The 11,581-nt window shown below is 49.9% G+C and overlaps 1 protein-coding gene across 3 annotated transcripts in view; it reads right to left on the bottom strand.

Moving 5' to 3' along the window:
* PGPEP1 (pyroglutamyl-peptidase I) overlaps positions 1-11,160 on the bottom strand; it is a 34,083-nt gene extending 22,923 nt beyond the window's left edge. For 2 of the 3 annotated variants that reach the window (XM_077859386.1, XM_077859382.1), the window contains exons 1-2: positions 9,982-10,097; positions 7,456-7,508 (exon numbers count right to left, since the gene is read on the bottom strand). In XM_077859386.1, the coding sequence (XP_077715512.1) occupies positions 7,456-7,508; positions 9,982-10,015 (87 nt within the window). In that variant the 5' untranslated portion in view covers positions 10,016-10,097. Of the gene's footprint in view, positions 1-7,455; positions 7,509-9,981; positions 10,098-10,937 lie in introns of those variants that run through there. The other variant, XM_077859383.1, reaches the window with a different exon arrangement.
* Positions 11,161-11,581: the final 421 nt, after the last annotated feature.

The following is an 11,581-nucleotide window of genomic DNA, read 5'->3' on the forward strand; positions in this document are numbered from 1 at the left end:
TTTTAAGGTGGATTTTATGGTACATAATTATTTCAATAGAGTTATATCTTGGGCTTTTGTTTTTGTTTTCTTTTCTTTTTTTTTTTTTTTTTAAGGACATGAAGCACCTGACATCCAACACTCAAGTAGAAATCAGAAAAGAAAAAAGAAAGGGATGCCCCAATAAATGCAGTGAAAGGTCCTGGATGGGATCGTGGAACAGAAAAAGGACATTAGTGAGATAATCCATGAAACCTGAATAAAGCCTCAAGTTTAGTTATAGTAATGGCTCAGTGTCTGGTTCTTCATTTTGAGAGATGTAGTAGTTACTTAAGATGTTAACACTAGGGGAAATCCAGTGAGGCATACATAAAATCTCCATATTCTCTTTGTAAGCTTTCTAAATTCATAAATTAATTTCTAAAATGATTCTGAAATAGCATTTATTTACAAACAGCCTGAAACCAAAAAAGAAAGATGTGCTCAGAGGACAATGGGGACATGGAAAAGGAACACAGGAGCCAGCCTGAAGGGGCTGCCATAAGCCAAGTCTGGGATAATTTGAACATCAAAACAGAGAGAGTAAGCAACTGTCATATATTGAGGACAGTAAGTATCCATGAGTCCACATGGATACAAATAGACTCCTAAAAGTAGAAGGCCATAAAAAGTGTCAAAGGAAAGATGAAATTAGAAACCCACCATTTGGTAACCATCAACTAAAATGTAACTGATTCAGGCAAGACTCACCAGGGGATGCTAAAAGAAGGGGGTAGAAGTCTAAAGAAGTATTTATCTGATACAAAGTATGGCACTATAGGATACTTTTTAATTACAAAGGGTAAGAGAGTAATGTTGTAGGAGAGAAGCCCACTAGATCTCATCTTTAGCAAGTCACCAAGGTCAATCAAAATCTTGTGGCTCCTGATACAATGCACCAAGAAGGACACAACATCACTTCTATGGGATTCCTGCCAAAACCAACACCCTCACTGCAATCATGAGGAAACATCAAACCAACCACCCTGAAGGATACTCTACAAGGAAGTGAGTGATCCCCAGCAAAGGTCCTGATGTTTGACACAAAGAAAGACTGAGGAACTTTCCAGATGACAGCGGATTAAAGAGATGAAACAACTGAACACAACATATGCTAGCATTTTTCTTTTGCTAGGAAGGACATTAATAAGGTGATTGGCAAAATCTGAATAAGGGCTGTAGATTTTAGAATTGTATCTATGTTAAATGAGTCTGATTTTTTTTTTTTTAATGAGTCTGATTTTAATCATTGTGCTGAGGCTGTGTTTTAGGAAATACACAATGAATTATTTAGGGACCAAAAGGGTTATCATGTCTGCAATCGACTTTTAAGTGACCCAGAACAGGGGTGCCTGGCTGGCTCAGTGGGTGGAGCATGTGGCTCTTGATCTCAGGGTGGTGAGTTCGAGCCCCACGTTAGGTGTAGAGATTGCTTAAATAAATACACATAAATAAATAAATAAATAAATAAATAAACTCAGAACAGGGTAATTCCTCAAAAAAAAAAAAAAAAAAAAAACAACTGAACAATGGAATTATAATATGATCCAGCAATTCCATTTCTGGATGTATATTCACAAAAATTTAAAGCAGGCTCTTAAAGAAATATTTGTACACTAGTGTTTGCAGCAGTGTTAGACACTATAGCTAATGTATGGAAGTCACTCAGGTGTCTATCAGTGGACAAATGGATGAGGAAAATGTGGTGTATCCATAAGATGGAATATTATTCAGTCTTAAAAAGGAAAGAAATTCTATCCCAGGCTACAACATATATGAACTGTGAGGATACTATGCTAAGTGAAATCAGCCAGTCATGGGGTACTTGGGTAGCTCAGTGGTTGAGCATCTGCCTTGGCTCAGGGCATGATCCCAGGGTCCTGGGATCGAGTCTTGCATCAGGATTCCTGCAGGGAGCCTGCTTCTCCCTCTGCCTGTGTCTCTGCCTCTCTCTGTGTGTCTCTCATGAAGAAATAAATGAAATGTTTTTTAAAAAATGAAATCAGAGTCACAATAGGACAAATACCATAGAGTTCCACTTCTATGAGGCCCATCGAGTTGGCAAACTCATTACAGACAGAAAACAGAATGGAGGGCTAGAGCTGAGGGAGGGTGATAGGGAGTTAGTGTTTAATGGGGACCTAGGGCAGCCCGGGTGGCTCAGCAATTTAGCGCCGCCTTCAGCCCGGGGCGTGATCCTGGAGACCCAGGATCGATTCCCACGTTGGGCTCCCTACATGGAGCCTGCTTCTCCCTCTGCCTGTATCTCTACCTCTCTCTCTCTCTCTCTCTCTCTCCTCTCTGTGTATTCTCATGAATAAATAAATAAAATCTTTAAAAAAAAATAACGGGGACCTAGTTTCAGTTGGGGAAGATGGAAAAGTTCTGGAGAGGGATGGTGGTGATGGTCACATGATAATGTGAATGTACAAAATGCTGCCGAACTGTACACTTGAAAACGATTAAGATGGCAAATTTTATGTTATATGTATATTTTACCACAATAAAATAAAATGATTTACAAGTCATTTTTTTTTTTTTTTTGCATAATACGTATCTAGCGGGATCCCTAGGTGGCGCAGCGGTTTGGCGCCTGCCTTTAGCCCAGGGCACGGTCCTGGAGACCCGGGATCGAATCCCACGTCGGGCTCCCGGTGCATGGAGCCTGCTTCTCCCTCTGCCTGTGTCTCTGCCTCTCTCTCTCTCTGTGTGTGACTATCATAAATAAATAAAAAAATTAAAAAAAAGTATCTAGCTACGTTATTATTTATTTATTAATTTTTATTTATTTATTTATTTATTTATTTATTTATTTATTTATTTATTTATTTTAGCTACCTAATTTATCTTTAGAGAAAGAGCAAATGTAATACAAGGTTAACATCTGGGAGAGGCTCCCTCGGTGGCTCAGTGGTTTAGGGCCTGCCTCTCTCTCTCTCTCTCTCTGTCTCTCATGAATAAATAAAGTCTTAAAAAATCTGGGGAAATCTAGGTAGGAAAGGACTTCCCTGCCCTATGCTTATAGCATGTCAAAATTTTTATTTAATTGCAATGAGAATAAAGACAGTTGCTTCTTCTCCCCCCAGGGCTGAGAGATGTCTCCAGCCAAAGCTTTACCTCAGCATGAGGTAAATAATCTTGTCTATCTTTATATCCTCTCACCAGGACCCCTCTTTTTTACCCTCCTCCCTCACTCCTTGAATTCCCCACTTTTATTTTCCTGTGGTCCTGGCAGTCCTTTCTGACGAGAGAAAATATGTTGAAAGGCCAGGAATTAAAAGAATCCATCTCCCAGGCTTAAACTGGGGACTTAAAGGATCATCTTTACTTGTTTGGTTCCAGCTGGGGAGTTGTCCCCCAGTTGAGCCTGTTGTCCACGGGGCACGTGTACTTGGTGAACCACTTCCATGGGCAGGGGGAAAAAGTATGCTAACTCGATTAGTGACCAACCCAAGAAACCTTCTCTGGGCACAGTAACCCCCCCCCCCGCCCCATAATTCCCCTGGTGGTCACTATGACATGGGATGTGCCAAGGCTGGATGCCTGGCTTGAGACCACAAACTCTCCCATGGATCCTCTCTGCCCCGCAGAATGGTCACTACGTGCTGAGCAGCCTCACTCGCCTAGAGCAACTCAAGGGTTATCTCCACTGGGTGATGTTTCTTGAGCATTACTGGGATGGCCACACGCCCACAGCGGTTCTCAGTAGTAGGAAATGGGTTGACATCACCAGAAAGCCACAGAGTGAGTCACTTTCTTATTTCAACTTTTTTTTTTTTTTTTTTAAGTAAGCTCCACATCTAACGCAGGACTCAAACTCACAACTCTGAGATTAAGAGTTGCATGCCCTATTGACTAGCCAGCCAGGTGCCCTGTGAGTCACCTTCTTGTCCTAATCTTTGTTCCTCATATCCTCTGGGTCCTCACCTACCCTGCCCCCACCACCTGGGGGAAGAAAATCTAAAATAAGAAAACTGTCACCGAAAATATACCACCACCACCACTCCCAACCTACCCTACCCCCTCACCCCTGGCCCACAGCATCCCCACAGTGAGACATCCACGTGAGTGCCAAAGACCTTGAGAGGAGCATCCCTGTTGTTTCATTATTAAGGAGCAAACTCCAAAGCCCCCTAATGCCAATGTCAGTGGGAAGAGGGGGTGAGTAGGGAAGAGAGCCAAGTACCACTCCCACCACCAACTCAGGCCAAGCAAAAGCAGCTGGCACACAGGGGACACAGAGGCTGTGCCACCCTGTTCATTTGCAACTTGAGACCAGTCAAAAGTCATGTAAGATGACTGAGGCCAAGACAGCAACTGCCTCCAGGGCAGTGTGGGGAATGCTGGGGGAGGGGGAGCCAAATGGGAGGGAACATTCTAGGTTGATGGAAAGGTTCACTATCTTAATTGAAGCATCGGTGACATCGGTATAAATACTGTTCCCCGAAGTGGTAGGGGTACTGAAGATCTGTACGTGTCACTTTATGTAAATTATTCCCCAATTTTAGAGAAGGCAGTGAAGGGGAAGGAGCAAGCTATATGGTTCATCCAAAGTTATTAGAAGTGGGTGGTTTGTCATCTAGCTAAATTCTTGTCTCTGAACACTTTCTGTTCCAACAGAGCTGGCCCATTCTCCCAGGGGAGGAGGGGAGTGGCAGCAAACCCAAGTCCCCCAACACTGCAGCGACCGCAGCCGCCAAGCACACACCGTGAAAAGAACAGGGCTCACGCGCCCCAGACCCCAGACGGCGCATTGTCTACACCCCAGTCTACCTGACAAGACCCCGCCGAGAGGCCGCATCTGACCGATTCCCTTGACCCCTCAACAAAGACCCCCTTTGTTCCCTGGTTAATATCCTTAGCAGGTCTGTCTAGACTCACTGTGGCAGTAATTGTCCCGTGATGTCACCAGGACCTGTGACCCAGCTCCTCCTCGCTGTGCTTGGGCAGAGAACACTCCAGATGGACCCAAGCCAAGGGGGTCCCGGCCCTTGACACCCACCTGAGCCTCCTAGGAAGAGAGAGACCTGCAGCCAGTGTCCCACGTCCACCACCCTAGACCTGGGGGAGACAAGATGCTCCAAAAATGCAGCCTGTGGGAGGTGCTTAGGGGCAGGACCATGCTGGGGAATGATCAGATGGGGGGGGGGGTATGCCTCTGTCCTCAGCACTCCCACCTCCCCAGTGTGGCTGGTAGGAAACGGTTCACTCTTCCACTAGAGCACAAGTTCATCCAAGGTGGGAAGAAGTAGAGTCATATGAGAGAGAGGGACAGAGGAGATGGGGGGAACAGGGGAGAGGAGAGTGACAGAGACAGAGAAAGAAGTGGAGACCTGATGGGAGAGAGACCCACAGAAAGGCCTAATGTAACTGAGAAAGAGACACACAAGGGGAGAGTGACAGATGGAGAAAGACATGGAGACATAAGGGGAGAGAGGGAGAGACCAAAGGCAGGCTGAGAGAGACCTCTTGAAAGGCAGGTAGAGAAGGGGGAGACAAGAGAAGTTAGCTGATCCCTGAGGCAGGAGGAGTTCCTTCTACAGATGACAGCTTGGGCTTCAGAAAAATCCGTGGGGACAAGAAGTTAACTGTGGCCCACTATGGGTTACAAAACTCCCATCTTCAGCCTGAAGTGACCAACACGAACTGCCACCCACAACTCATGTCTGGGTCACACCAAGAACACTCCGAGCCATATTTTCTTGAGGGATAGAATGAACCCATCCAATGGGACACCTTTACCTGCGCAAATCTGTTTTATCCAGGACAACTAAAACACACCAGGGGCAGCTCCCAGCCACCCCACAGGTGGATCCCGCAGACACTGTGCTGCCAGAAGGCACCAGACCCAAGTGTAACTCCACTGACGACAAGTTCTAGAACAGGCCACACCCAAGTGGGGGTTCAGCAGAGAGATGCACACCTGAGGGAAAATAGCTATGAGGGGCCACAAAGAGCTTCTGTGATGAGAAAGGGGCTGGGAGTGTTCTAGATCTTGATAAAGACACAGGTGAGGTGGAGGTGCACAGGCATAAATTTTTGTGGGGCTACGCTGATGCACTCACTCAGAGTGTATATGTGCAACTCCAGCTTTTTGTTTTTGTTTTAAAGGGAAACAGTCACATCTGGGAAGGTTGGCGTCTTTTTATCCGTGGCATGGTAGAGAATCCTCTCTTCTTGTTTCATAAGCTTGAGGAAGAAAATTGGAAAGTCTTCCAGAGGCGAGGTCTGGCAAGATGGGCGACCAAAATATAAGGGGCATTTCCCCTCTGGCAGCAGGATGAAAAGCTGCCATCCTCCACCATCCACATCCCAAAGCTCAGAGGGATTTCCAAAGATTGTTTAATTGATTTTTCTCCTATTTAGATGCAGATCATAGTGTCTGGGGCCCAGGAATTCAGACACACGGCTTTGTGTCCACTCAGCCCCGTGAAGGCTCCTGTCTGAAACTCGCACAAAGCCAGACACACAACGTCTTCAGAAACACGCTGTTTCCTTTTTGTCTGGGGCTCCAGGGAGCGGGTGCAACGATCAGAGCCTCGGACACGCTCCCATCTGCAGGGTCCTGGGGACCCCGTTCTTCTGTCCCGCTCACAAAGTGGGGTGAATTTTTTTTTAAAGGGAAGTAGCCAAGATTTTGAGGTCTATACTAGGCATGATATAAAAGGTGAGGGGCCCCCAAACTAGGGATTGACACACTGAGGTTTCAACTTGGATTTTTCTCCAAATTCAGAGCTCTGGAGTGAAAAGCAGGGGATGCTTTAAATCAAGCAGCTAATGGGCTAGGATTAACATGAGTTTGGCTCCAGTCTCTGCAGATCTGATTTATATAAGGAGAAAACGTTTCTCTCTTTCTCTCTCCCCATTGTTCCCGTCTGTCTCTCCCAAATGCCCCATCTGACAAAGAAAGTGGAAGGCCTGCAGGCTGACAACCTGCTCAGGACAGTGGAAAAGACACCCCCCTACACATAATATGCAGCCTTCTCCTCCCCCAGCTGCTTGGAAGTAAAAGTGAGGGTCATTATATCCTCTCTACAAGGTTAATACACCTCTCAACATCCCTGCCTAGTCACCCTTAAACGTGGCTGGGGCATGAGGCACTTTTAAGTCAGTGCCACTCCAGTTTCCTGGCTATGTGACCTCAGATAACTCTCTCCGGGCCTCAGTTGCCTAATCAGTAAATTGGGCACAAGAATAAGCACACCCAACCACACAAAGGTTATGGGGGGAGTTCAGAATGCTTGGTGCAGAGCAAGCCAACGAGTGTAAGTTATAGTGGTTACCATTTGGAAAAATGTGTATATCAGACTTAAACGTTTTTGCAGGAAGCTTCAAGGGAGACGTTCTCTTCATAAATTCCTTCCTCTCTTTGGTGCCATATATTTCCAGGGGGACCCCAGCCCTGAGCCTGATTCCTACCCTTCAGATCTGAGTTACCTGGACTGCAATCCAGCTGGCGTTCACGGTATGTTCCCCAAAAGGGCCAAACCCTGAAAAAAAAAAATGACAACAACAGTAAAAGCAGCATATCACCACCCAGTGACCTTCTCTAGCCTGCCCAGGATCAGGCCGCTGCCTCTACCTGGCAGAACAGAACAGGGAACTTTGGGAAGAGCCACCATCTGGGACAATGTCAGGGGCCTGATCCTGCATTCTGGGGTGCACCCAGGGCTCTTCAGAGCACCCCCCCACCCCCCCTGCTCTTAACTGCTTTTAACTGTCCTTTCTCCCCCCTCCTTTATTTTAAAGATTTTTAAATGTATTCATGAGAGACAGAGAAAGGAGGTAGAGACATAGGCAGAGGGAGAAGCAGACTCCATGTAGGGAGCCTGACATGGGACTGGATCCCCAGATGCTGGGATCACGCCCTGAGCCAAAGGCAGATGCTCAGCCACCCAGGCATCCTGGAGCCTGGCTATTTAAAGAAAGAACACTTAAGACTGATTCTGAATGAAAAAGGATATTGGAGAAGGGGTTTCTGAAGGAGACTTTTTGAGATTTTTTAAAAAGATTTTATTTATGTATTCATGATCATGAGAGACACACAGAGAGAGAGAGAGAGAGAGAGAGGCAGAGACACAGGCAGAGGGAGAAGCAGGCTCCATGAGGAGAGCCGGATGCAGGACTCGATCCCAGGACCCTGGGTTCCTGCCCTGAGCCAAAGGCAGATGCTCAACCACTGGGCCACCCAGGCATCACTTAACTGTCCTTTCTTGTTTCCACCTTCACCTGACCCTTGTGCCCAGCAATGAGCCAGTGGCCTGCTTTTGCCCCAGAAAGGGCTGGCCTTTTCCCTTCTCAATTTTCTCCACTATCCCTGAGCCCCATCTATAATTATTTTATCACTGTCTTGGTATAGGGCCTCTGTGCCCTGTGAATCACCACAAAGTGAAGAATGGCCCTTATGGAATACATGTGGGTGTCTCCCAGGCCAGGCTGTCCAGACACCATCCTGCCACCCTCCACCCCACTTGTTCAAACTCCAGGCTCCACTTAACAAACCAAGAGAGTGGCCTGAGGATGTGCTAAGTGTTCTGCATGCACTGTGGCATTTGGCCTCACTGAACCCCCTTCCAGGCAAGGCTGTTTCCTGGGCCCCTTTTATAAGAGTGGCACTCAGGGCACAGACAGGTGAAAACAGTTGCCCAGGGTCACATAGCAAGTAGCCAGAAGAGCTGGGATTTGAAACTAGACCCATGGGAGTCCAAAGCTCTTCTATTCTAAACACCCTGTCACCCTGCCTAGAAATGAACATCTGGCAAGAGAGGCTGCCCTAGAAGTATGGGTCACTCCAGCTGGACTGAGGGTCCCATATGGTGTCATGGCCCTGGGAGGGACGCTGTATCCTGGAACAGCAGCTTCCCCACCCTCTTAGAGGAGGCAGGACCCCTCCCTCCACCCTCTCTCCTCTCTTGCATAGACCAAGTATGAGTCCCAGCTCGGCCACCTCCAAACAGGGTGACCTCTGTAAGCCTCCGTTTCCCCTCTGCAAAAGAGATGGTACAGGTAATGAATCCATGCAAGAAAATGCCCAGTCCAGTGGCTGCCTGCACAGTCCAGTACTAGAAGAACAAATACCAGATACAGGGGGGTGGAGGTGGGGGGAGCAACCCTCCCCCAGTTACACACACCTGTGAATGCCTTCCTCCATCTTCCTGGATCAGCCTCACCCTCCCGGGGCCACAAAACACTTGTGTGAATCTTAGCTGGATCTCCCACTCTGACCCGTCAAAATGACCCCCCAACCAGAGGCCGGGCGGAAGTTGACGCCCACGTGGCCCTGAGGCGGAGTCTTCTCAAGGAAGAACAGTTAGTTTCAGGGAGTTGGTGACAGTGGGGACGGGCTCACCCATAAACAACCCGGGGAGAAACGATTTTGACCCACACGGTCCTGGGGACGGACGACAGGGGGAGCGGCCGGCCACCCAGGGTTCCCCGACCTCCTCTTGCTCTTGCCTCGGAGAACAGCCCCCCATTAGCACAGGGCTGGGGGAGCAGTGGCTGGCAGAAGGCTCATTTGTCACTGGGGCACTTCCTGCCCGCAAATCGGCTTTGTGCCCTGGGGCAGTGGGTGGGGACAGGCCCGACCTCGGGACGGGCAGGAAGGGGAAGTCCAGTCCAGTCCCTGGCCGGTCAGACGGAACAGACAGGTGCCCAGAGGACCACTGCGCTCACCCGGGGAAGGAAGGACGCCAGAGGGGCCCGCTCCGCGCGGGGCACTTGACCGGACCCCCACACCCCAGCCTGCCGCGGCCCCTGACAGTAGGACCGCAAGGGGCCCCCCCTTCTGCACTTTCTACGTGTTGCGCGGACTGAGCTGGGAGATGACATCTTCCAAACCTGGGACGACTTCTAGCCTCTGCCCCTCCCGCACCACCCCGCCCCTGCTAACCCCGCCGGCTCTGGAGCCGCCCAACCCGCCCCTGCCCGCGGCCACTGTCAGCGCGCCTGCCTTCAGCGTACCCGTCACCACCACCGCCTTCCTGGGCTGCTCCATGGCGGGATCGGGCTGCGCCTCTGACGCGCTCCTGGCCCGACTGGCGAGTCGGCCGCCGCAGCCGCCGCCGCCCGGCCCCGCGCCGCCCCGGCCCCGCCCCGGCCCCGCCCCGGCCCCGCCCCGGCCCCGCCCAGGCCCCGCCCAGGCCCCGCCCAGGCCCCGCCCAGGCCCCGGCCCCAGCAGGGCGGCTCGGCGTGCGCGCCCCCGGGCCCGAGACGCAGCGTGCGCGCCCCGCCCCCGCCCCTGAGTCCCGAGCGCCCTGCTCCGCGCCTCTGCCGAGCTCAGTTTCCCCACCTGGGAGATGGGTACAGCTCGTTCTGTACGCCGTGGCCGCTTGAACTCACTGAGTCAGGCGCTGCGGCGAGCAGGTTGTTTACTCCGCGTGTCTCTGAGCGCCCGCGGGCTGCCCGCCCCTGGGAGTTCTTGGCTTCCTCCCCCGCCACCTCCCTGGGAGACCGCGTCATTCACTCCGTTTTGCGGAGGAAGAACCTGAGGAGACTTGGTTCGTTGGGCCGCTGGACTAGAGCCTCCTGGAGTCAGAGAAGAGGCATGCATGTGGGCCGGGAGGTTGAGAGGAGAGCGGGATAAAGTGAAAACACAGCAGCACAGTAAAGTGGTGCCCAAGGTCCTCTGCAGGCTCTCATGTTGCAAAGGAGGCTGATGTGGCTCCACAGACCTCGGCCTCCCCTCTCTCCATCTCCGCAACACTCAATCCACTTCTAGCCCCAACAGTCCTTCAACAGCTTAGCAGAGTCCCACCCCAGGGCCTTTGCACTTGCTGTTCCTTATCCGCAAACCTAGCTGCTTCTCTTTCTTCAGGAGTCAGCTGAACGTCGCCTCTTCCTGGGGGTTCTACTTACCCTCCCTGGCTGAGAGCCTCCATCCCACCCCTCACTCTCTGTGAGCAGGTCCATCTCCTTACCTTGCTTCATCCTCTTTGTAGCAGTGATCACATTTGATTATAGACACTGCTTTTCTGGTTTGTTTCCCATTTCTTCTGACATAGGGATTAGGACTTCTAGGACAAGGATGAGTCTCCATTATAGCAGTGTCTGTGTACCCAATATGTGCCTGACATACAGTAGGTCACCCACTAATGTTGATCAGAGACCAGAATTTCTCCAAAAACAGCCAGAAAACTAAACCTGAGTTTCTGACCACATCATCAGAAAAACAGGACTAGACCTTGGACTTGGGTCTCTGACATATCATTCCAAGCAGCTTTGGTCTGAGATTAGCTAGAGTACTGATGACTCAAGAACCATCTGCCTCTGACCCTGGCCTCGGAATACCCAGGGCAGAGTTCATTGGACTGGCCTGGAGCCCTGTTTACAAGCACAGACCAGAGGTCACATACTCAGTGGCTATTTTGGTCTCTGGCAGCTTCAGGTAGAATTCAGAAAATCTGAGAGCCAGCCTAAACCAGCTGTGGGGGCAAAATCCAAGCCAAGTGGGAGAAGAGAATGAACAAAAATCTCACCAAGGATCACGTTTCATAACTCCAACATGTAATAAGTATCTGCCCGCATTGCTAGAAGCCAGCGTTGTGGAGGGAGGGAAGCTACA

This window comes from Canis aureus, chromosome 19 (assembly GCF_053574225.1).
Source record: "Canis aureus isolate CA01 chromosome 19, VMU_Caureus_v.1.0, whole genome shotgun sequence".
In the NCBI taxonomy this organism is placed as follows: domain Eukaryota; kingdom Metazoa; phylum Chordata; class Mammalia; order Carnivora; family Canidae; genus Canis; species Canis aureus.